General features: G+C 68.6%; 3 protein-coding genes across 4 annotated transcripts in view; 1 reads left to right on the top strand and 2 right to left on the bottom strand.

The window, feature by feature from the left end:
• ABCB6 (ATP binding cassette subfamily B member 6 (Langereis blood group)) overlaps nt 1-4,183 on the top strand; it is a 35,367-nt gene extending 31,184 nt beyond the window's left edge. Inside the window, exons 18-20 of the mRNA XM_054044262.1 lie at nt 1,245-1,339; nt 2,730-2,798; nt 3,374-4,183. Of these exons, the coding sequence (XP_053900237.1) occupies nt 1,245-1,339; nt 2,730-2,798; nt 3,374-3,515 (306 nt within the window). The 3' untranslated portion in view covers nt 3,516-4,183. The remainder of the gene's footprint in view (nt 1-1,244; nt 1,340-2,729; nt 2,799-3,373) is intronic.
• A 413-nt stretch (nt 4,184-4,596) lies between these two features.
• Nucleotides 4,597-15,411, bottom strand: LOC128845476 (uncharacterized). Its single transcript, XM_054044229.1, has 8 exons — nt 15,385-15,411; nt 10,871-11,120; nt 8,103-8,312; nt 7,444-7,614; nt 6,817-6,948; nt 6,113-6,285; nt 5,408-5,662; nt 4,597-5,030 (listed from the first exon to the last, which is right to left on the bottom strand). The coding sequence occupies exons 1-8, from the start codon at nt 15,409-15,411 to the stop codon at nt 4,833-4,835; spliced, it is 1,416 nt and encodes a 471-aa protein (XP_053900204.1). The 3' UTR covers nt 4,597-4,832.
• ZFAND2B (zinc finger AN1-type containing 2B) lies at nt 13,841-23,694 on the bottom strand. Of its 2 annotated transcripts, none has more exons than XM_054043468.1 (10): nt 23,625-23,694; nt 22,746-22,825; nt 20,981-21,075; nt 19,803-19,934; nt 18,707-18,858; nt 17,436-17,543; nt 17,131-17,200; nt 16,415-16,491; nt 15,837-15,921; nt 13,841-15,471 (listed from the first exon to the last, which is right to left on the bottom strand). In XM_054043468.1, the coding sequence occupies exons 2-10, from the start codon at nt 22,798-22,800 to the stop codon at nt 15,427-15,429; spliced, it is 819 nt and encodes a 272-aa protein (XP_053899443.1). In that variant the 5' UTR covers nt 22,801-22,825; nt 23,625-23,694; the 3' UTR covers nt 13,841-15,426. The 2 variants fall into 2 exon arrangements, with proteins under 2 accessions (XP_053899443.1, XP_053899445.1); XM_054043470.1 differs by having other exon boundaries at nt 15,837-15,918.
• Nucleotides 23,695-24,714: the final 1,020 nt, after the last annotated feature.

Here is a 24,714-nt window from a genome sequence, read left to right as displayed (position 1 = left end):
TCTCAGCTTGTCTGGGATGTCACCCAGAAGTACAGCATAAGTTTGCCATACAGACAGTATAGAGCCAATATTCATAACTTCGACTACAAAACTGATACACACACATAGACAGCATAATCATAACCAGTAAACCATAACCTTGTCCTAGACACCCCATTTGACCCCCTTTATACAAGATTTGGGTGCCACTACAGGACCTTGGTTGCAACAATGATCTATATGGTCCCAGTTTATGTCAATAACGTCACACACACCCCCACCCCGCCAGTGAAGGCCTGGCCCACCGAGTGCCCCACTTCCCTCCCATGTGCTTCTCACTCCCCACATCTCTGCCCTCATTCCTCCGGGCACCGCACCGGCTCTGAGCGAGGCCTGGGGCCGGCGACCGACCTGTCCTCGCTGGGGGGGAGGCGACCCGCCCAGCCCACGAGCCGCTGGCCTTGGCCTGCCCTGCTCACGGCACTGAGCAGCTGCACTGCGGGCAGCTTCTGCCAAGGGCTTGGCACCATGGCTGGGTAGGGTATGGGCAGCTACAGCACTGGGTGTGGGTGGGCAGAGCAGGGCGGGTGGGTGGGTACGATGGGGGGTAAAGCGTAGCACAGGGCGGGTACTGCGTGGCACAGGGCAGCACAGGGTGGTACAGCATGGCACAGGGCAGGTACAGCATGGCATAGGGTGGGTACAGCGTGGCACAGGGCAGCACAGGGTGGGTACAACGTGGCACAGGGTGGGTACAGTGTGGCACAGGGTGGGCACTGGGCAGGTACAGCATGACACAGGGCAGGCACCAGGCAGGTACAGCAAGGCACAGGGTGGGTACCACATGACAGGGTGGGCATAGGGTGGGTACTGCATGGCACAGGGTGGGTACTGCATGGCACCGGGCAGGTACTGCGGGGCACAGGGTGGGCACAGGATGGGTACAGTGGGGCACAGGGCAGGTACAGCGGGGCACAGGGTGGGCACAGGGCAGGTACAGCAGGGCACAGGGTGGGTACAGCGTGGCACCAGGCAGGTACTGCGGGGCACAGGGTGGGCACAGGATGGGTACAGTGGGGCACAGGGCAGGTACAGCGGGGCACAGGGTGGGCACAGGGCAGGTACAGCAGGGCACAAGGTGGGTACAGCATGGCACCGGGCAGGTACTGCGGGGCACAGGGTGGGCACAGGACAGGTACAGTGTGGCACCAGGCGGGTACCACATGGCACCACATCCCCTCCCACATGCTGTGCCTGGCATGCAGGCGACGTCAGCGCTGGACACCGAGACAGAGAGGAACATCCAGGGTTCGCTGGCCAAGGTCTGCGCCAACCGCACCACCATTGTCGTCGCCCACAGGTGGGGACGGGGCAGGACTTTGCGTGGGATGCCAGGATTGGGGGAGGGGGGCGGGAGCATTCCCTGGGGGGCTGTCACTGCACCTCAGGGGGGGTAGTGAGAGTTCTGCTGTGCCACAGCCACACTGGGGCCGGCCCTGACTGCGCGGGGGGGGGGGGGGAAATACCCCTAGTGACCCCTCCCTGCAGCACAGCGCCCCCTAGTGCCACACCACGGGGGTGGGGGCTCCAAACAGCCCTAGTAGAGTGGGGGCTGGCACGGGTCAGCGGGGCCCGACATGCTGGGGGAACAGGGCACCTTGTGCGAGCTGGGGGGGTCAGGCTCTGGCTGGTGTCTGTCTGGGGAGGGGTCTCCCGTGCAAATGGGTGGAGAGCAGCTGAGGAAGGGGACTGCTCGGAGCCCCCGTCCTTTGGGATCCAGCCTGGGCGGGGGTCAGCATTGCCCAAAGCCCCGTGTCTGCTGGGGGCTCCCGTGTGTGGACAGAGCCCAGCTGTCACCGCCCCCTCCTCCGATGAGAAACACATGGTGTGAGCTGGGCTGGGCGGGCCCGGCTGCCCGCTGAGAAGGAGCCAGACCCCTTTGATCCATAACCCTGCCTGGGCCTCCCTCTTCGCGGGGCCTGGCCCCACGGCGTGTGCTGGCCGGGGAAGGGGGGGGGGGGAGCGTCACCCCATGAGCCGCTGGGCCTGGCTGCACGGGGCCGCCCACGGAGCTGGGACATGGGGTGTTGGTGCCCTTCTGCGGGCGCTGGGCACGTCTGCAGTGTCTGCCCTGGGGGGGCCCGGTGGGCAGTGAGCAAAGGCAAGAAGAGGGGGCCACAGCCCAGCCCGGAGTGTGGGGCAGGGCCCCCCCGACCCCTGGCAGGAGAGGTGGGGCGTCCCCAGCCCGTGGCGACGGTGACCAAGGGCCTCGCTGTGCCGTGGCTGGCCAGACGCCGGAGCCAGCAACGGGTCCTGGAGCCGGCGAGGCTGGGCAGGCCGCGGGAGGCCGTGTCACTGGGGCGGAGCAGCGTGTGGTGCTGGTGCCCACGGCTGCGCTCTTTGTGGTGTCAGGAGCTGGGGTGGGCAAGGCTGGCATCGCTGACGGGGTGGTGCAGGAAGGGGCCAGCGAGTTTTGGGGGGCCCCTGGTGGGGGAGGAGCAGAGGGGCTGAAAGGACAGGCTGGGTGTGGCGAGCAGTGTAGACGTGATGGGCTTGGCAGTGTCAGCAGCGCTCTGGGTGGCGAGATGGGCTGGGGGCTGTGACCTGTGCAGGGCACCCCTGTGCCAAGCTGGGCTCGCAGGCCCTGGGAGCTTGGGCACCTTGGGCCAGGTGTGGCTGGTGGTGGGTGGGGCGGGGGGCTCTGCTCATGTGTTGGTAACGTACTGTGTCGTCGTCCCCCCCCGCCCCAGGCTCTCCACGATTGTCAACGCTGACCAGATCCTGGTTCTCAAGGACGGGCGCATTGTGGAGCGCGGAAGGTAACGTACCGACGCAACCGCAGGCGGGTCCCACGCCCACCCAGGGAGATGCAGCTTCCCCTGGGCTGGCACCAGGTGCCTGGCTGCTCCCTGGTGCCATGCTGGCCACGGCGGGTGGCTCCTGTCCGGTGGGATGGCCACAGCATGGGTCCGTCAGCTGCTGGGCAGGGGTGGGGACTTCACCAATGTGCCCTGGGCTGGGCAGAGCCCTTCAGCGGGGAGAAGGGCAGGGCGTAGAGGGGGGTAGCTGGTCCCTGGGCTGGGCTGGGCAGCACCCAGGGCAGGGCAGGATGGAGCTGCAGGGGGCAGGGCAGGGGCAGGGCAGGATGGAGCTGCAGGGGGCAGGGCAGGGGCCGGCCAGCGCCCGGGGCAGGCCGGCTGGAGCTGCAGGGGGCAGAGCTGGGGGGCCGGCTGGAGCTGCAGGGGGCAGGGCAGGGGGGCCGGCTGGAGCTGCAGGGGGCAGGGCAGGGGCCGGCCAGCGCCTAGGGCAGGGCACACTGAAGCTGCAGGGGCCGGCCAGCGCTCGGGGCAGGGCACACTGGCGCTGCAGCCCCTGAGCCCCGGCTCTCCCGCAGGCACGAGGAGCTGCTGCAGAAGGGTGGCGTCTACGCCGGGATGTGGCAGCAGCAGCAGGCGGGGGACACGTCCGACTCCGACACGGAGAGCAAGGACCGCAGCTCCGAGAAGCTGCCGGCGGCCCCCAGGAAGGGTCCGTGAGCACAGGCAGGAGCCAGGGGACTTTGGGCAGCGCCAGCAGCACAGAGCTGCCCCCAGCCCCCGCGCCGTGGCTGCAGTTTGCTGCCCTGGCATCGGTCGGCACGCCAGACCCCCCGGCTACGTTATCTCGGCTTGTTTCAGAGCTACGGCACCTTCCCGGAGCAGGGGGGCAGCGGGGGGCTGGCTCCCGGGGCGCGGCCGCACCACTCTTTCTGCTGTACAGTGAGTGGCCAAACTGGGCGAGCCGCGTCCTGGCGCAGGGACCCCGTGAGCCTGGATCCTGGCTAGGCACATGTGCAGCCCACCGCCCCACCCCCACCCGCCCCTGGCATGGGGGGTGACGGTGCAGCCGGCAGAGCATTGCATGCTGGGATTGCGCGCCCCCAGCATTGCTGCTACAGCTTGGCCCGTCTCCAGGGCCGCTTCCAGGCTGCCCGTGGGCAGGGCGGGGGGAGCCCTTCTGGCTGGCCGTGTCCCAGGGCACCGCTCTGTTACGGGAGGCTCCCAGCAGCACTGGGGAGCGGGGAGGTGCTGCCCCCCAGGACAGAGCCCTGGAGGGGGGCACTAAGAGGCAGAGCACTAGGGGGGCAGATTAGGGGATTGGTTGGTTGGTTAAGTTTTGATTTGATGTCTCTTGTTGCTGAATCTTGTAAACTGTTGTGGCCAGCTCTGGTCTCCGGCTTCATGTTGTGGGGGGGGGGGGGGCAGGCCCAGCTCTCTGGTTTGGGGATGGGGGGAGGCCAGGCCCAGCTCCAGACCAGGCTCCTGGGGGGAGGGAGTTCAGCAGGTCCCCCAGCGCCGTTCTCAGGGTCCCAGCGAGAGCTGACCCTGCGCAGTTCTCACAGTAGCAGCGTGGAAGACGCCACACCGCACAATTGGCGTCTGAAAGCGCTTTTCAGGTGTTAACCAGTAAGTGAGGGACAGTGCCCCCGGGGGAGCTGAGAATGGAACCCAGGAGTCCTGCCCACCCCCCTTCTCAGCTGTGCAGGAGGAACGCCAGCATGTGCAGAACCCCGGTGTCCGGGGCAGGCGCTGAGAGGGTTAAACGGCTCCACAGGGGCGGCCAGAACTGGTTCTTTATTGAGGGAGCAGGTTCCGTACAGCGGGTCTCCCCCTGCCCCCGCCTGGCACGTGCCGGGACCCTTTCAGAGCCCGAACGCTGCCCTCCCGCCCCTGCCCCTGGCTGCTCAGCCCAGCTGGGCCTGGCGCTGCGGGAGGCCGTGGCTGGTGCCTGGGAGGGGGCACGGCCCCTGTGGCTGGCTCTGGGCGGGCGTGGGGGGCTCAGCAGGGAGCAGGACCCAGGGAGGGGACCTGGCTTCAGTTGTCGTCCTGCTGCTGCTGCGTGTGCGCGGCCTGGTACCAGAGCATGGTGGGCAGGTTCTGGCAGCCCAGGAACTCCCTCTGGCGCTCGGCCTCCGTCAGCGCCGGGGTGCTGTGGCAGGGCGCCCCGGCCAGGGTCACGTTGAGCAGCTGCGGCGTGGCCCCGGGAGAGGAGCCGGCTGCCCGCGGGCCCGCCTGGAGAGCGAGGGAGGCAGTGTCAGGACCGAGGGGGCTCCCAGGGGTGCAGTTTGCTCTGGGAGTCCCCCGGGTGGGTGCCCAAAGCTGTCCTGAGCCCGGGCACCAGAGGCTGCTCACGACACCCACTCCCTGGACATGCTGCCGCCCTGTGCCAATCCCCAGTGGAGGGGGGACCCCAGGGACAGGGCAGCCCCTGGTGTCGGTGCCCCAGATTTGTACCAGCCGTGCCCCCGCATGTTGGAGGTTGGGGCCACCCCCCCCCGACATGCCCAAGGGGCAGCTCCAAGGTGGGCAGGGGCCTGCACCGTGTGCATCTCTTGTGGGGCTTGGTGCCACCTCCCCCGCGGCGCTGCCCCCCCGCCCCGCAGACCCACCTGCAGGAGGTGCTGCAGCAGGCACTGGTCGGGCTGCAGCCGGGCCCAGAACTCGCTGAAGGCCGAGCCCCGGGCGAAGTCAGAGCCCCGCTGGCCGCTCACCAGCACCACGTTCCCGTGCCGCCCGGATGCCAGCAGTTTCTTGGCCAGCGGGCCCGGGTAGCTCTGGTCGAGGAAGAGGAAGACCCTGCGGGCGCTGCAGCTCTCCAAGTCGGCCAGGAGCTCGGCCACAGGGTAGCGCTCCTTGGGGTCGGCCTGCGGGGGGGGCAGAGTGTGCCCGTCAGTGCCCTTCCCCCGCCTGCCCACAGCACAGAGGGGAGGGCCCCCCCCCGCCACAAACACCAGCTGCATGGAGACTCCAGGCAGGAGATCAAGGGAATTCCAGCAGCCCAGCACTTGAAAGGGGGGGGGCCACCCAGCGCAGATGAAAGCGCCAAGCCGGGGCCTTTGAAGTGCAGCAGATCAGAGGCAAGGGGGGAGGGCAGCGAGCTCACCTCCACCTGGAGATCAATGGGGGGGCACCTGGTTCTCTCAGCCCCGCCGCGGGGGGCAGCCAGCTGCCGGGGGAGACGCCCAGAGCCACGGAGTCACCCCACATCCCCTGGCTGCAGAGAGCCCCACTGCCCCAGGGAGCCGGGTGAGGGCACAGCCTGGCAGTGGGGGCCGGGAACCCAGCTGGGGGTGCCCGCACAGCGCCCCACTCACGATGCCGTTCTTGTTGGTGTCCCACAGGAGCATGGTGCCGTCGCTCCGGGTGGGGCTGTTCAGGTAAAGCACCAGCGAGTCGGCGCAGTGCCGCGTGCGGCACACCAGCGCCAGGTGGCTGCGGATCACCAGCTTCTCCGTGGCTGGATACACGTCGCCCACCTCCGCGGCCACTGGGGACAGAGGGCACAAACACCCGTCAGTGAGGCCTCGGGCAGCGCCCGCCCAGAGCCCCCGCCCTCCCGGCTTCCTGGGCCTCCCCCAGCCACCTCCTGCCTGCCACTACAGCCCCAACCCTGTCATCACACCCTGCATCATGCCTCTCGCCTGGTCCCCGCTCTGCCCATGTCCCCGCCCAGCCCCCTGTGCCCATCCCCCTGTGCCTGGTACTGCCCCACCTCGCCCCTGCCCTGCGGGGCTGAATGGGGGAGGGAGAAGGCTGGTGCCAACTGCAGGGGGGGGAGGGGCTGTGCCAATCAGTGCCCTAAGCCTTGAGTCACTTGGGCCCAGTCCACGGGGTCTCCACCCCACACCTGGAGGCAGTGCAGAGACCCGGCGTCGGGGCCAACGCTGGTGCCCAAAGCCCCAGTTAGCTCCTGCTGGAGGGGTCGGGGGGCGACTCACAGGAGTTCCCCATGGCCTGGTACCCCCCTCCCCGGGAGTCACTCGAGCCCCCAGCCGCCCCCGGGGCCACAGGCCCTGACCTGGCGCCTGGCCATCGCCCGCGAAGAAGGCCTTGATGTGCTCCTGCCGGAAGCCGTTCCGCCGCAGCATCTGGGCGAAGAGCCGCAGGTTGCGGGCGTGGTGGGGGTAGGTGATCTGGTCCTGCCAGCCGCCTGGGGGGGGCACAGCGTTAAGGGCAGCATGGCGCTCGGCCGGCTGGGCAGGGAGGGGGCACCAAGGCCAGTGTGTCTGCAGCCCTAAGGGAGGGGCCAGAGCCTGGCAGCACCCACCAATGGGATGTGGGGGAGGCACCGTGCCACTCGGCCTCTGATGGGGCACCCAGCTCCCAGCAGCAGGACTCGGCCCCTCAGCGCCAGGAGAGGGCAAGGGCAACCCCCGTTCAGCCCCAGGAAAGCCAGAGCCCGGGGCAAGCCGCCCTCCAGCATGGCCAGAGGGTGAGCCCCTACTCAGCCTCGCGGCCTGGAGACACCCCAGCCCAACCCACTTCCCCCAGGGCCCTCAGCTGGGAAATGCCTTTAACCCCCAGTCTATGGGGCTGGAGCCAAACTGACCCCCTGAGCCAGCCAGTCCCCTGCCCTGGGGCCGGGTCAGAGCCAGCGCCCCCTAGAGGGGAAGGAGCGTGTCCCATTCCCCACCCTGGGGCACACCTGAGAGGAGCACAGCGTGGTCACAGGTCTGGTACATGCGGCAGGACTTGTGGGCGGGCAGCTGCTGCCGGTGGCACCGGCGGGTGTTCTTGTCCAGCTCGCAGCGAGCGGCCGTGGGGCTGGGGCTGACCACGGGGAGCGGCTGCGGACACGGGCCGAATCCCGGCAGCTCTGCCAGGAAAAGCAACAGGTGATATGTGGTAGGACTGGCAGACAGACAGACAGAAGTGGGGCAGGGCCCACAGACAGACAGAGGGGGGCAGGGCCCACAGACAGACGGGGGGGGGCAGGGCCCACGGAATGAGACAGAGGCGGGGTGGGGCACACAGACAGACAGACAGAGGCAGGGCGGGACCGACAGACAGACAGACGGAGGCGGGGCACCCGCAGGCTCATGACAGCTGCCATGGCTGTGAGAATGGGGCAGAGGAGTGATGGGGGCAGAGCGCCGGGGTGCCCAGGGAACAGCCTCCTGCACTAGCAGGGCTGGGCCAGTCCCGGAGGGCCGGGGAAGACTGGGGCCAGTCAGCTGCAGGCAAGGCCCCGGGTGGGCCCCAGCCCCAGTGGCCATTCCCTGGCCGAGGAGTGGAGCTGAGCCCTGGTGTCCGGGTGCCAGAGCTGCCCCTCGGTGCCGCCCCCCGGGGTCCCCGCGCACCCACCTACGCAGTGCAGCCTCTGCTGGCGCTTGGGGTCCTGCGCCGCCACCACCAAGGGCAGGAAGTGAATCTCACACACCCCCACCAGCGGCTCCTGCCGGTGGGCGCGCCCAGCCTCGGCGGCCTCCCGCGTGCCCTGCCCGCCGCGCCCTCGCCGCTTCGTCTGGTTCTCGCAGCGGCTCCGCAGGGCCAGGCTCAGGCACTCGTAGCTGCCTGTGGGGCGAGCACACGCTGTGGGGGCCGGTCTGAGCACGCCGGGACGGGGAGCCAGAGCTCAGGGACACGGTGACCCACGCGGCCAGAGCCCGGGACGCATCGCGCCAGTCACGGTGTGGGGCAGAACCGGCCACTTCACACCTAGTGCTGCAGAGCGCCCCCAACTGAGCCCCCGGCCCGCTCCCCGCACCCCCTAGTGCCCCCCACAGGCACTGGAGCCAGCCCTGACTGCCAGGGGAGAGCCCCCACCCGCTCCCCATGCACAGCGCCCCCTAGTACCCCCCACGGGCACTGGGGCCAGCCCTGACTGCCAGGGGAGAGCCTGCCCCATCGCTGCGCACAGCGCCCCCTAGCGCCGCCCACGGGCACTGGGGCCAGCCCTGACTGCCAGGGGAGAGCCCCCACCCACTCCCCATGCACAGCGCCCCCTAGCGCCCCTCACGGGCACTGGGGCCAGCCCTGACTGCCAGGGGAGAGTCCCCCCCCATCGCTGTGCACAGCGCCCCCTAGTGCTCCCCACGGGCACTGGGGCCAGCCCTGACTGCCAGGGGAGAGCCCCCACCCGCTCCCCATGCACAGCTCCCCCTAGCGCCCCTCACGGGCACTGGGGCCAGCCCTGTCTGCCAGGGGAGAGTCCCCCCCCATCGCTGCGCACAGCGCCCCCTAGCGCCGCCCACGGGCACTGGGGCCAGCCCTGACTGCCAGGGGAGAGCCCCCACCCGCTCCCCATGCACAGCGCCCCCTAGCGCCCCTCACGGGCACTGGGGCCAGCCCTGACTGCCAGGGGAGAGCCTGCCCCATCGCTGCGCACAGCGCCCCCTAGCGCCCCTCACGGGCACTGGGGCCAGCCCTGACTGCCAGGGGAGAGTCCCCCCCCATCGCTGTGCACAGCGCCCCCTAGTGCTCCCCACGGGCACTGGGGCCAGCCCTGACTGCCAGGGGAGAGCCCCCACCCGCTCCCCATGCACAGCGCCCCCTAGCGCCCCTCACGGGCACTGGGGCCAGCCCTGTCTGCCAGGGGAGAGTCCCCCCCCATCGCTGCGCACAGCGCCCCCTAGCGCCCCCCACGGGCACTGGGGCCAGCCCTGTCTGCCGGGGAGAGCCCCCACCCGCTCCCCATGCACAGCGCCCCCTAGCGCCCCCCACGGGCACTGGGGCCAGACCTGACTGCCGGGGAGAGCCCCCACCCGCTCCCCATGCACAGCGCCCCCTAGCGCTCCCCACGGGCACTGGGGCCAGACCTGACTGCCGGGGAGAGCCCCCACCCGCTCCCCATGCACAGCGCCCCCTAGCGCCCCCCACGGGCACTGGGGCCAGCCCTGACTGCCGGGGAGACCCCCCCCCAAGCCCCAGGGGGAGGCAGCCGCCGCAGGTTGCGCACCCCCCGCCCGTGGCCGGGCCCGGCTCCCAGGGCAGGACACGGGGCCATGTCTCGCCTTGGCCCCAGCCCCTCCGCAGACGCCGGGGCTGCGGAGCCGGGACCTGTCCAGGCGGGGCGGGGGCAGGCGCAGCCCCCGGGGCCCGGCTGCCCCACGCCAGACAGGCGGGGCAAGGGGGCTGCGCCGGCGGCTCTAGCGACCCTCCACTCCCCGGGGCCGCCTACTGGAGCCGGGGCGCGCCCGCCATCTGCCCCATCGCTCTGAGACTGGGGGAGAGAAGAGGCCGCGGGCGCTGCCGGGACGGAGGGGACCGGACCGGACCGGACCAGGCCGGGCTCGGGGGCACGAGGGGGGCTGTGGCGGGGACCGGGGGCGGACGCGGGCCAGGCCGGGATCGGAAGGGGACGGGGAGCGGGGCACAGAGGGGACATGGGAGGCTGGGCAGGGGGCAGACGGGGAGCGGGGCACAGAGGGGACATAGGGGCTGGGGAGGGGAGCGGGGCACAGAGGGGACATAGGGCCGGGGGCAGACGGGGAGCGGGGCACAGAGGGGACATAGGGGCTGGGAGCGGGGCACAGAGGGGACATAGGGGCCGGGGAGGGGAGCGGGGCACAGAGGGGACATAGGGCCGGGGGCGGGGAGCGGGGCACAGAGGGGACATAGGGCCGGGGGCGGGGAGCGGGGCACAGAGGGGACATAGGGGCTGGTGCGGGGAGCGGGGCACAGAGGGGACATAGGGGCTGGGCCGGGGCGGACGGGGAGCGGGGCACAGAGGGGACATAGGGCCGGGGGCGGACGGGGACCGGGGCACAGAGGGGACATAGGGCCGGGGGCGGACGGGGACCGGGGCACAGAGGGGACATAGGGCCGGGGGCGGACGGGGACCGGGGCACAGAGGGGACATAGGGCCGGGGGCTGGGTCGGGGAGCGGGGCACAGAGGGGACATAGGGGCTGGTGCGGGGAGCGGGGCACAGAGGGGACATAGGGCCGGGGGCGGACGGGGACCGGGGCACAGAGGGGACATGGGAGGCTGGGGCGGGGAGCGGGGCACAGAGGGGACATAGGGGCGGGGAGCGGGGCACAGAGGGGACATAGGGACTGGGCGGGGGCAGACGGGGAGCGGGGCACAGAGGGGGACATAGGGGCGGGGACCGCGGGCCGGCCGGGCGCTCACCCAGGTAGACGCGGTCCGGGCCCCGGCAGCGCCGCGGGCTGACGCCGAAGTCCAGGTGGAAGAGCCGCAGCGGGTGGCCGAAGCTCGCCCCGGGGCTGGGGTCCAGCAGCAGCAGCGCGTCGTGCGCGGGGGGCGCCCCGGGGCCGCCCGGGGGGGCGCCGCTGGCCGCGGCCGAGCCGTCGGGGAGCAGCGCCCGCAGCTTGTGGCCGGGCCGGGCGGGCTCCGACACGTAGAGCGCGGGGCACTCGGGCTGGGGACCGCCCCGCGGGGCGCACGGAGCCGCCTGCAGGAGCCGCAGGGCGGCCGCCCCCCAGCGCCGCAGCCGGGGCTGGGCGAAGCGGCCCGAGCCGCCCAGGGGCTGCGACAGGGCGGCCAGGAACAGCAGCAGCAGCGGGGCCATAGAGGGGACGGGGCGCTGCCCTGCGGGGCTCGCGTCCCGCTCCCCCCGGCTCTGCCCTCCCGGGTCCCGGCCGGTCCTGGAGGCGGGAGCCCCGGCTGGAGGGACCCTGGGCTGAGGCGCGGCCGGGAGCCCCGCTGCTTACCCCGACCCTGCCAGCGCCGGGCCGGCTGGAGGCGAGGGGGGAGCGGGCGGAGTCAGGCCCCCCTGGGCGCCGGGGAGGAGTCGGGCGGATGCAGCCTCGGTCCCTGCTAGTGTCATGAGCGGGATGCTGAGGGACCGCCCTGGGAGTGAGTCACAAGTGACCCAGGGCTGGGTCGGCAGAGGGTGCAGGTGGGGGACAGGCCTGGGCTGGGGCAGGTGGGGGTGCAGGTGGGGGGGGAGCCCAGGGCTGGGGCAGCAGGGGGTGCAGGTGGGGGTGAGCCCAGGGCTGGGGCAGGTGGGGGTGCAGGTGGGGGTGAGCCCAGGGCTGGGGCAGCAGGGGGTGCAGGTGGGGGTGAGCCCAGGGCTGGGGCGGCAGGGGATACAGATGGGGGGGTGGGGTCGAGCCCAGGGCTGGGGCAGCAGGGAGTGCAGGTGGGCTGGAGTGGCAGGGGGTACAGATGGGGGTGGGGGCAAGCCCAGGGCTGGGGCGGTGGGGGGTGCGGATGGGGGGACAGCCCAGGGCTGGGGTGGGAGGGGGTGCGGATGGAGGGTGAGGGGACAGCCCAGGGCTGGGGCGGGAGGGGGTGCAGGTGGGGGTGAACCCAGGGCTGGGGTGGGAGGGGGTGCAGGTGGGGGTGAGCCCAGGGCTGGGGCAGGTGGGGGGGGGGAGCCCAGGGCTGGGTCTGCAGGGGGTGCAGGTGGGGGATAGCCCAAGGCTGGGGCAGGTGGGGGTGCAGGTGGGGGGTGAGCCCAGGGCTGGGGCAGCAGGGGGTGAGCCCAGAGCTGGTGCGGGGGGGGTGCAGGTGGGGGATAGCCCAGGGCTGGGGTGGGAGTGGGTGCGGATGGGGGGTGAGGGGACAGCCCAGGGCTGGGTCGGCAGGGGGTGCAGGTAGGGGATAGCCCAGGGCTGGGGCAGGTGGGGGTGCAGGTGGGCGGGAGCTCAGGGCTGGGGCAGCAGGTGGGGGTGAGCCCAGGGCTGGGGCGGGAGGGGGTGCAGGTGGGGGTGAGCCCAGGGCTGCGGGTGCAGGTCAGCCTTGGCAGTGGTTTCCCCCTGCTGGACACCAAGTGGCCGGAGCCCGGGAGCCAGGCAGCCACTGGCAGGAAGGGCGGGAGGTGTTGGGAAGCCCCGTGCAGGGGCTGCAGGAGGTGGCAGCCCCACGCCCTGGAGGGGCAGTGAGTGACTCGGTCTGGCTGCCACTAGCCGGGGTTCTCTGCCATGCCGCCAGTGCCCTCCCGCGCCAGGTTCCCAGGGGCAGCCGGCTGTTCGCTGTATGGGGCCTGGCAGTGCCGGCTGGGGCCCCAGGGGCACCGCACTCCACCAGGGGCAGTTCGGCAGCAGCCGTATTGCTTGCCAATGGGGTCAGGAGCAGCCCCCCTGTGGGTGATGGGAACAGGCCCGGCCTGAGGGGTCGGCTGCCCATCCCCACAGCCTCCTCCTCAGACCCGATTCAGGCTCGGTCAGCTGCAGCCACACAAGGTCTCTGGGGCCAGCTGGGCCCAGGGCCCTGATCAACTCAGCGCTCCCTGCCCGCTGTGCGGGGCCTGGCAGTCCAGAGCCTTGGCACCGCTTCCACCCGGGCAGGGACTCCCCTGGGGCTGGAGCGTGTGGGGCGAGGCCCTGACTTGTGCAATGCAGGCAGGGGAACAAGGCTGCAGTGCGGAGCCAGCGCTCTTAGCCCCAGCCCAGGGAGGAGATCTGCTGGCACTGACTGCCAGGAGAAAGTGGGCAGAGGCCCTGCCCTAGCTCCGGGACCTGCTCCTGGAGAGGCCCTGCCAGATGCCCCCAGCCCTGCACACAGCAAGGGCCGCCCCACCCGGGGGGAAGGCCTGCGCTTGCCCCTGCAGTCCTAATGGGAACAAGCTGCTCCGAGGGGCTGCCTGGGTCCCCTCCTCCCTCCCGGCCGCCGCAACAGGAAACGCTCCCGGGGACATTTCCTGAGCACCAGCCCCTGGAGACTGCACAGACCAGCACCAGCTTCGCTTGAACCGAACGCAGGCAAGGCCCAAGGAGACAAAGCGACTCCAGTGTGGGACCCAGGGGGCGGCCCCTGGGAGGCCAAGGATGGCACCCACAGGCCAGGGGGCTAGGCCAGGAGCAGCGCGGTGCACGCACCAGTAGGGGAGGGCCGATCTGGGCCCAGCCCCTTCCCTGGCTCCAATGGGGCATTGCCCGCAGCCACCTGGGGCCCTGCTGGTGTCAGGCTGGGAGCCGGCCCAGAGCTGGGGCAACAGGAGGGGGACAGAGCCCAGAGCTGGGCCCACAGCAGCTCTAGCAGCCTGCAGAGAGCTGGGGGCTCAGGCCAGTTCCTATGGGCCCCGGGGCCCTGGCACTGCTTGTGCGGTACCTGTGCCAGGCCAGAGGAGTCAGGCTCTTGGATGGTGAGCGCAGCCAGGGCAGGGTCCCTCCCCCAGGAAAGAGACCAAGGACACCCCGCTTTTGGGTAGGACTTTATTTCCCTCCAGGCAGCACGTAGTAGCCAGACAGCCCCAGCCCTGCAGAGAGCTACCTTTCGCCCCCCCCACTCCTGAGTGCCACAGCCGGCCCAGGCCCAAGCTCAGGGCACAGGAAGAGACGCCGCCCGCATGCGCTGGCCTCCTAGATGCCCAGCTGCAGAAGGTGCAGCTGTTACCCACTACAGCAAGACCCAGCCGCACCCAGAGTCCTGTGCACCCAGAGCTGGAGGGGAAGCAGCTTCCAGTGTGTCCAAGGGGCTGCACCGAGCTGGCAGCAGATGCCGGCACAAGGCCCGAGCTGAGGAGAGCCGCCCGCACCAACCCAGGAGCCTGGCGGCAGGGCACCGGCCCTGAATTCAGCAGGACTAGAAGGGGCTGCTCTGGGGAAGACTCCAGAGGCCTGGTCCCTATCACCACGGGAGACACTCCACCAGGGCTCCCCTTTGAGGTCAGGTAATGCCTTAGGGCAAGGGCTGGGTTTGGGGGGGCTCTTAGCAGAGGCAGTGGAGTGGTCTGTGATCACTGCATGGAGGGGCTGTGTTCCCATGGGAAAAAGGGCAGCTGCTTTTCCCGGCTTCCTGCCCCACATCCCGCACCCCAGGAATCAAGGAGAGGGGCTGAGAAAGGCTGGCCTGGCCCCCCAGCTGAGCCCTGCCTGGAGGATGGGGGGGGGGAGTCACTCTCAGGGGCAGGTGACAGGCCTTGCAGGGCAGGGGTTCTCCCACATAGCGTGGCCAGCGCAGGGAGCGCAGCTGTAGGGCCCATGGGTGGCTAACGAGGACAGGGCTGAGTCCCCATTGGGGGAAATTAGCGTTACCAGCCATTACCTGAGGCTACAACCCTCCCTACCCCCCGCGCACCCCAGGGAGCTGACCTGGTGCTTTAGCACGGGGGGGGAGGGGGAAGAGGTGAGGGCAGTTCCGGCCCAGGCAGCCTCGGGCGGGAAGGGAGACGCGTGTAGAGCAGCCCGTCTCGTTAAAGCATCCAGCAGGCCCTGCGCGGGGCAGGGCAGCGCTGCGCGGGGGGGGGCTGTCCTTGTTCCTTTGTAGTGTGTGGGGCAGGTGGCTGGATATGACCCAGCCTGGGTCAGAGCGCAGGTATTGGGGTCAAGATACCCCACGTGTAACCCTCCATCTCCAGGCCAGAGGTGCCCCCCCCCATTTCACCCCACTCTCGGCACTGTGGCAGGTGGGTGAGGGACCGAGGCACGATGCCCACCATCGATCCCAAGGCCCACGGCTGCTGGCGTTGCTCCTCCTCCCTGGCTATGGCCGGCCTGCTGGCGGCTGCAGGTCGCTCCTCCCACGCGGCTGCAGCCGGCTCTGGTCTGTGAGAACGGGGCGTGGCGCAACGCGGCTCCGTGCAGCTCAAAGCGGTTCAGCTACGGTCTATTGTCCAGGGAGCGGGAGCAGCCAGGGTTTGGTCAGTTGGTTCTAGCTGTGGAAGAGGCAGGAGAAGCCCCCGCCGGCCCTCTGCAGGTGGCGCTCGGGCAGGGCCTGGCAGAGCTGGGCGATGGTACCCGGCCCTGTGGACAGGTCCTAGGCATCGTGGTGCTCCCAGCCTAGAACATGCTGCAGTCTGATGGCCTCGAACTCCGGCTCTGGGCCTGTAACGTGAACACAGCAGGAGTGAGCAAGCGCCCCCCGCCCCGCCCCCCCGCAGCACTCAGGGGCCTCCAGGGCAGGGATGGGGCAGACTGGCGAAACCGGCCTGGGGTTGCTGCAGTCATCCCAGGCCTCGCCCCAGCAGGGCTGACCCCTCCCCTTGGAGCTGGCAGGGGCTCGGCTCCCCTAGCCCGTGGGGTCTCCGCACTGCGGGAGGTCAGGCTGCCCCCGGGGACAGTCCTGCCTCGGCTCACGTCAGCCTGGAAACGGGGGTGCAGAGCTCCAGCCCCCGGTGCCGAGGAGTGGGGAAGAACCTGGTGAGAGCCGGGCCTCAGCATGGAGCCTCCAGCAGCTCAACTCAGCTCACCTGCTGCTGCTGCCTCCTCTGGTACTCCTCCTCGCTCGCAGCCAGCGCCCGCGCCAGGGCCAGGTCCTCCTCCTCCTGCGCGCTGCTGGAGACAGCCTTGTTCAGGGCCGGGAGACCCCGCAGCCCAGCCGGCCCAGGGACAGCTCCCAGCAGCGGGGTACTGAGCCCAGCGAGGCTGGGGGCGCCTTGGGGAGCCAGGCTGCAGGCGTCCCAGCTGGGACGGACCCAGGAGAACCAGGCCGAGGCCTGTCCCAGAGACACCCCCCTCCCCCCACATACAGAACCCCTGGAACCAGACTGAAGAACGGGGCTCAAAAGGGCGCCACCTGCTGGACTGCACCACTCCCTGCAGCAGCCTGGCCCTTCCCAGTCTATTCCTGCCTATTCCTTGGCAAGATGCGAAGGGATCACAGCCCAGGCCGGTTAACGCACCTCGGCCCCTCCCCAGCCGGTCCCCTTCCGGGACAGGCCCCCACAATGGTGCCCTGTGCAGGCTCGTGGGGTGCGGTTCTCAGGTGAATGTCAGCGTGTCACATGCCCTACCCAGCACGCCCTGCTGCGCCAGCCCCGTACCGTACCTGAGCGCCCGTGCCGAGCCGGGCACCGATTCTGCCAGGGACATCTCCAGGGCTCGCTGCAGTGCCTCCTCTTCGCTCTGAAAGGAGAGTGGGGTGTGCCCACAGCACTGCCCGGCTTAGCCACCCCCTGGAGAGAGGGCAGGACCAAGCCCCAGAGGTCGCGTTGCGGGGGGCAGTCCTACCCTGACCCACAGCCATGGAGGGGGGGGGGAGGGGTCTGGCCCACCTCCCACCCTAGGCCCAGCTGTAGGCCTGGGAGTCGGACACGGTCAGAGGGTAGGCGCCCGGATTCAGAGCCTCCTCTGCAGGGAACAGGCTCACCGAGCAGCTCCTGGCGCCCCTCCGGCCTGTGGCAAGGGGCTGCTGTCGCGCGGCTCCACGTTCACACAGCAGAGCCAGGGAGGCAATGGCCGGACCTGGTCCCCTAGGAGGCTCCAGCAGAGGCCAGGCCTGCCCTGGCTCTAACGTGCAGGCTCTGTCATAGTGTCACTGAGCCCATCGCCGAGCACCAGCCCAGGCATCCTGGGGAGCGCTGGGCCTGGTCCTGCCATCTAGGAGGTGGGTGACGGAGCTGGCTCCAGAACAGGGCTCCTGTGGCTGGCTCTCTGCCCCCTCTGGCGGGTACCTCACACTCAGGGTGTACAGCCAGAGATCGAGGGCACCTGGTTCTCCGTGCCAGGGCACCCACTGGGCGAGGTTCGCACCGGGACACTCACCAGTCCATTCTGCAGTGCAACGGCTGGGGGCGAGGTGCTGCTGGGCTGCCGTGCCGCCATCACGCCGCCTCTGGGTGCAAGAGGAGGAGCAGGGTTAGTGCTAGCACGCGGAGCAGCTCGGGGGGCCAACACCCAGGCAGGGAGACACACACCCCGGCTCCGTGCCCCTCCCAGCAGGCCAAGGGGATGTGCCAGCCCCCCAGGGGGGCGGGGCAGATTTCGACACACCGGCTCGGGAAGGGCTGCTGGGTCTAGCCACCCGAGCCAGGCCCTGGGGGCGAGAGGAGGGGTCGGCATCATCCTACCTGCTTGGGGCTGGAGCAGGGGGGCTGGCTGCCGGCCTGGAAGCTCCTCTGCTCGACGTCCCGGCCGCCACAGAGGAGGATGCCTGGGCTCTCGTGACCGCAGCATGTCTGCGACAGACACCGTCCGTCAGTAACAGCTTCCCCTGAGCCCCCCCAGCAGAGCCCTCCGTCTCTGCATCCCTGGATGTCCCCCGCCCCTCCCTCGGGTACTCAGCCCCAGCTGTGCGCCCTGAATCCTTCCTGCTGTCCTGTGTGCTCCCTCGCCCCCTGCTCTCTGCGCAGTCACTCAGTGCCGCGCGCCCCTCGGGCAGACCCGCTACGAACACCAGGAGCGGCGGACGTGCTAGCGGCTTGCACCGCAGACCAGTGCCAAGGGATAGGAGACTTACTCCTCTGTACCTTGCGGCTGCAGCCCTGCAAGGGGGCCGCCTAGCACCAGAACGCAGACCCAGCCGGCGCGGGGTGGGGTGTGTGGAGCCGGGGCGCCCGGGGCAGACCCAGCCGGCGCGGGGCGGGGCGTGTGGAGCCGGGGTGCCCGGGGCAGATCCAGCCGTCGCGGGGCGGGGTGTGTGGAGCCGGGGCGCCCGGGGCAGACCCAGCCGGCGTGGGGCGGGGCGGGGTGTGTGGAGCCGGGGCGCCCGGGGCAGACCCAGCCGGCGCGGGGCGGGGTGTGTGGAGCCGGGGCGCCCGGGGCAGACCCAGCCGGCGCGGGGCGGGGCGGGGTGTGTGGAGCCGGGGCGCCCAGGGCAGACCCAGCCGGCGCGGGGCGGGGCGGGGTGTGTGGAGCCGGGGCGCCCAGGGCAGACCCAGCCGGCGCGGGGTGTGTGGAGCCGGGGCGCCCAGGGCAGACCCAGCCGGCGTGGGGCGGGGTGGGGTGTGTGGAGCCGGGGCGCCCGGGGCAGACCCAGGCGGCGCGGGGCGGGGTGGGGTGTGTGGAGCCGGGGCGCCCGGGGCAGACCCAGCCGGCGCGGGGCGGGGTGGGGTGTGTGGAGCCGGGGCGCCCGGGGCAGACCCAGCCGGCGCGGGGCGGGGTGTGTGGAGCCGGGGCGCCCGGGGCAGACCCAGCCGGCGCGGGGCGGGGTGGGGGGTGGAGCTGGGGTGCCCGGGGCAGATCCAGCCAGCGTGGAAGGGGAGTATGGGGGGGAGGGGGGGGAGCTGGGACACGAGGCAGGGTGAGCGCAGATTATGCAGTTCTCCTGTCATCACCACTGTGGTGGGCATGGCTCTGCCCTGGCGAAGCACTTCTCCCCCCCCCCAGCCCCCTCCGTTACCCGGCTCTGGAGAGGGGGCGCCCCACCCCATTGCAGTCGTGATCCAGGGGGTGCCGGTGCTTGAGGCAGAAGTTCCCATGGCACTGGTCACAGATCACCTTCATCATCTCCCTCTGCTTGCAGCCGGGCTTCAGACACTTATTGGTGAAAATCTAACCAGAGACGAGGCACCCGGTGAGCAGCTGCGAGCTCGCGGCACACAGGGCCGTCCCAGCAGCAGCGTCCGGCCCCGCTATGGGGTCACTATGCGGCCGGAGCCCTGGCAACGTACGTTCCAGGAGCTCCAACGCCAGCAGCAAGGCTGGGTCAGACCCCAGGTCTCCGAGTCCCAGCTCCAGCCCCCAGCCACGCTGCTCTCTGGGGAATTCAGCTCTAGCGCCAGGGTGGCTGGCAGAGACCAAGTGCTGCAGCACGAAGGGGCTTTGCCAGCTTGTAGATTCACGGGGGTAAGGCCGGAAGAGCTCTTTGCCCCCCTCATCTGACCTGCGTGGCACAGGCCAGAGCGCCGCACGCTGGCACTCCCACAGCGAGGACCTGTCCTCTCCTATGCCGTACGGGGCACTACAGAGCGCAGCAGCTTGTGGCTGAATTGGGGTGGGTCCAGGCTCCTGTCACTGCCTCCAAGGGACGGTGGTTCCTATGGCAAATCGCCCCCCCGGGGGGAAAGTTGCTACTTCAAAACAAGATGCATTTTTCTAACTTTAGCTTCCATTAGATTTTGTGACGCCTCCCTCAGTTCCTCTCACAGCAGCAGCACCCCAGGCCCTGCTGTTCCAGGCCTGGGCTTCCTGCACCCAGCTCTCCTGGTACCCCCCAATCCCAACCCACAGCCCCCCACAGCTATTCCAGGCCTGGACACTGCCTGCCCCCCCCCCCCCCCATCCTGATTTCCAGCCCCCAGCATTTCCATCCAGATCGTGCTGCAACCTGCTGCTCATGTGGTTCAGCCCAATGCCCACTGGGGAGTCAGCTGAGAACAGCAGACTTGGCTCAATGCGCCCGGCCAGCATCGGCGAGTGCCAACCGGAGACCCCCCTCCAAGCCCCGGAGGCACAGGCCCCTAGGGCCAGGCGGAAGCGAGGTCGCAGCCTCCTACCTTGCGCTTGCGCTGGGCGGGGTCGGATTTGCAGTCTCGGTCGATGTGCTGCCCCACCACCACATCAGGCATCTCCCCCTTTCGGACAGGGATGGGGATGTTGCAGAGGGGGCACACAGGGACCTGCACGTCCTGTAACACAGCAGAGGCCAGGCTGAATACGCTCCCCAGGCCTGTCTGGGCCGTGCCGTTCGCCCCAGGGGCAGGAGCTGCCTTGCAGATGATGGTTCTCTCATGTGGTATTTTCTAAGCAAGCAGGCCGGGGTCCCAGGCACACCCTGGGAACGCTGGCAGCTTGTGCTCGGGGCCAGGGAAGGAACAGGTGTTAAAGTGCAAAGGACGGTTCTGACCATCCTGAGCCCCTGCACACCACAGGCCACAGAACCGCACCCAGCCACGTGAGCGGAGCTAGGACGGAGCCTGCAGAGCAGCTGCCAGGCTTGGGTTACAGCCGCTACCCTGTCCCTTGTGAACCGCAGCTCAGGCCTGGGCTGCGTGGAGGAGCGACACTAAACGCCCAGGGTGTACAAACCCAGAGCCAAACACCGCAGCCACATCGCCCGAGGGAGCTCCAGCGAGGTCAAGGAAAGAACGCTGCTGGGGGGGGGGGGGGGGGAATGGAAAACCCCTTCCGCTGCTGGATGCTGCCTCTACTCTCTAGGGTCACAGCTAAACCCCACAGCTTTACGGGTCACGCCCCCGGCCTGACACCAGCGCCCCCCCGGAGCCCCTCTGCTGAGTGTGGCCTCGCGGGCAGCGCTCTGAGCCAAGCCCGTGCGAATTCGTTCAGCAGAGATGACGTGGCCACGTGCATTAGCCCTGCTGTGATCCCTCCGTCCCCAAGCGTCGGGGTTCTAGAAACCGTTCAGCTGGCCTGGCAGACGTCGCCACCTCGTGTTCTCCACCCCACCGCTGGGCTTGGCTGCTGGAGGATCGCCACAAGGATTCCAGGGCCGCCCAGTGCCCTTCTGCCACTGGCCATGCTCGCCTCGCTCTCGGGCTAGCCAGACAGAGCTACACCTCAGGCAGCCCCCTGGCTCTACCTGCCCCTCTCGTCCCAGGCTTAACTTGCACATGTGGGGACTGATCCTGAGGTTTCGCCGGGAGCTGCCAGGTAGTCCCAACTCCGCTGGGAGCGCAGTGCTCGGAGCCACCCCCAGCCAACGCTCCCCACTTACCTTCTTGTAGGCAGAGGTGCACTGGTGCTGGGTGTAGGTGATGTGGTCGGTGCAGAATATCTGCTCGCACGCGTCGCACTTCAGAGGGAGAAAGTCTGGCAAGACAGGAGAGACAGCAAGCAGGTGAGGGGCCAAGGAGTCGGCACTTCCCACTGCACAGCCCAGGGGCCAGCCCAGCCACGCACTGCCTGGGACAGCCAGCCTGCAGGGGCACAGGGCTGCAGCAACTGACAGACTGAGCCATTCCAGACTACCACTCCCAGCATGCACTGCTGCAGCTTAAAAACAAACCCCACCTTTATGGCCTACGCAAAACGTTTGTAGCTTTTCAAATTTGTTTAATTGATCCGGAGTATTTCCTAGCAAGCCAAAGGCACCGCTTCTTCAGGGATGCCAAGGACTCGACCCCAAAACAGTCACCGCGGTAGGAGAGACAGCAAGAGACAATTTTCATGTCAAAGCTACACGCTCTTGACAACGAGGGTTTGTAACCTCAGTGCCCGCCCTTCCCCCTCCCCACGAGGAGACTAATGACGCCAGTCACTGAAATCCGAAGGGGGCACTGACCGAAGAGAAGCAGCAATGGGATCGGCAGGTCTCTGTGGCAGGAGGCAAGCCATTGAGAAATCAGTACACAGCACTCGTGAACAGTACGAGCGAGAGGAGAGAGCAATCCCACCCCACAGCGAGCTCTGGGACACAGCCAGGTGCCATGGGAGCAAGCCCTGGCCTGGCCAGTTAGCACCCGTGGACAGCCATTGCACGTTCTCTTTGGCAGGGAGACCCCAGACACTAAGGTGGAACTTCTGCTCCTCACACGCACTTTACAAGCTGTGCGGCTGAAGCGCTCTGGCACGTGACGATGCTCAGCACTTGCTTGCCGACCATCACCTAACAAGCCCTAGAGGGACCGGAACACCGTGCGCAGGAATCAGACTGATGATTTGTCTGGTCCCCACCATCCTCCAACGGTCTGAACACTTGGGACACAGCCCACAAGAGAGACACGTGGGTAACACACAAGGGCTGTGGCTGGTTCGTCAGCATCAGACCACTCCTGAGAAAGACACTTGTTTACCGGCTTTGAGGTGGGCATGCCAACATCTCCAGCTCCCCAGGCACGAAGGGCTCCAATCACCCCCTGCTCCCCTAGGGGGTTGCAGTCAGACTGGACTGCATGGGTCGCTGCCCCTCGCTCCCACCCCAGAACGCACTGCGCCCCTCACTGTAACAAAGCACGGGGTCCACAGTCTGTCAAGAGGATTTAAGCATTAAGACACCAAGTAAGCAAAGGAACGTGATTTAGAAAGTCACGGCTACTGCACCACAAATCATACACATGATCCCAACACCGCTGCAGAGAGTGCACCCCCGCTGCAGGTCCCCGAGCCGCCAGCTACAACGGCAAACTCCTTGGGGAGTTCAGTGAGCTACAAAACCTGCACAAGCACAACGCGCCGTAAACAGCGGCAGCATATTTCACAGTCACACCAAGACAGGGCGGTCCTGCAACTGGCACAAGGCCCCAGGGCAAGTCAGTGGCAGGGCTAAGGAGAGAACCCAGGAGTCCTGGCTCCCAACCCCCCTGCTCTAATCACTAGACCCCCCTCCCAGGGTGGGGGAGAGAACCCAGGCGTCCTGGCTCCCAGCCCCTCCCACTCCTCTCTCAGAGCTGGGAGAGAACCCAGGTGTTCGGGGGGCAGAGGTGTCCAAGGGGAGGCAGGTGGTTCCAGGCTCTGCCCTACCAGCAGGCTCAGGGCCTCACCCAGGCGCTTGCAGGTCGGCTCGGAGCAGTGCGCGCCCAGGTCCGGGAACTCCATGGCGGCGGGGCCGGCACCAGGTCCCCTGCAGCAGCGAGAGGGAGAGAGTGAGTGGGGCGGGGGGATGGGCACCCACTGGGGGTTGGGGGGCAGCTATGGGGTGGGGCACCCAGTTATGGGGCAGGATGGGGGCAGGATGGGGGCACTCAGGGGATGGGGGGGCGGGACAATGGGCACCCAATGGGGGTGGGGGGCAGCTATAGGGCGGGACACCCAGCTATGGGGCGGGGGGACGGGCACCTACTGGGAGTTAGGGGGAAAGCTATGGGGCAGGATGGGGGCAAAGGCACGGGGCAGGCACCCACTGGGGGTTGGGGGGAAGCTATGGGGCAGGGCAGGGGGCAGGATGGGGGCACCCAGAGGATGGGGGGGCAGCTATAGGGCTGGAAGGGGTTCGGGGGGCGGGGCACCCAGCTATGGGGCGGGGAGATGGGCACCCACTGGGGGTTGGGGGGAAAGCTATGGGGCAGGGCGGGGGGTACCCAGGGGGTGGGGGGCACCCGGCAGGGGGGCAGGACAATGGGCACCCACTGGGGGGTGGGGGGCAGCTATGGGGCGGGACACCCAGCTATGGGGGTTGGGGGAAAGCTATGGGGCGGGACACCCACTGGGGGGTGGGGGGCAGGACAATGGGCAGCTATGGGGCTGGGAGGGGTCGGGGGGCTGGGCACCCAGCTATGGGGCGGGGAGATGGGCACCCACTGGGGGGTGGGGGGCAGGATGGGGGCACCCAGGGGGTGGGGGGCGGGACAATGGGCAGCTATGGGGCTGGGAGGGGGCGGGACACCCAGCTATGGGGCCGGGAGGGGGCGGGGGGAACCCACCCGGCGGCCGATGTGGGCCCGACCCCGCCTGAGCCCGGACTCGCTCCTACTTCCGCGGGGCGGACGCGCAGACGCGATGACGTCAGCGGCACGCAACAACGCGTCCGCTCCCGGCGCTGAGCGGGTGGGCGGGGCTAGGGGCAGCGGGCTCCCTGGCCTCGCCCCGGGTCCTAGCGCCCGCCGCTCTTCGCCCCGCCCGGCAGCGCTGAGCCCAGCTGCTGGGGCGCGGAAGGGGGGACTCGAGACCCCTTGTCACAGAGACCAAAGCCGGGCGGGCCCAGCCCGGCCCCCCGCACGGCCCGGCTAGGGAACGTCCCTTCAGTCCCAAGCAGACTGCGAAGAGCTACAAAGGGATCTCACAGAACTGGGTGACTGGGCCCCAGAATGGCAGATGAAATTCAGTGTTGATAAATGCAAAGCAATGGACATTGGAAAACATCATCCCAACTACACATATACAGCGATGGAGTCTAAATTAGAAACAAACATTAATAGGGTGTGGAACAGCTTCCAGATGAGGAGAGATTCAAAAGACTGGGACTGTTCAGCTTAGAAAAGGGACGACTAAGAGGGGGTATGGTAGAGGTCTACAAATCATGAACGGGGTGCGGAGAAAGTGAACAGGGGAGTGTTATTCACCCCTTCACCTAACACAAGAACCAGGGGTCACTTGATTAAATTAACCAGCAGCAGGTTTACAATAATCATAAGGGTGTATTTCTTCACACAACACAGAGTCAACCTGTGGAACTCATTGCCAGGGGATGCTGCGAAGGCCAAAACTGTAACTGGTTTTAAAAAAGAATTAGATCAATTCATGGAGGATGGTCCAGCAATGGCTAGGGACAAACCCCCTGCTCTGAGTGTCCCTAAACCTCTGACTGCAAGAAGCTGGCTCTGGTTGACAAGGAATGGATCTCTTGCTAAATGCCCTCTTTATTCCCTCTGAAGCGTCTGACACTGGCCACTACCAGGGACAGGACACGGGCTAGATGGACCATTGGTCTGACCCAGTATTGCTGTTCTTGTTCACCTGATAGTAAATTAATCTAGACTGCATTTCCCTTGTTTGTGTCTAAGAACATGGGAC

Source organism: Malaclemys terrapin, chromosome 11 (genome assembly GCF_027887155.1).
Source record: "Malaclemys terrapin pileata isolate rMalTer1 chromosome 11, rMalTer1.hap1, whole genome shotgun sequence".
Lineage (NCBI taxonomy): Eukaryota > Metazoa > Chordata > Testudines > Emydidae > Malaclemys > Malaclemys terrapin.
This window is presented reverse-complemented; position numbering and strand designations above follow the sequence as displayed.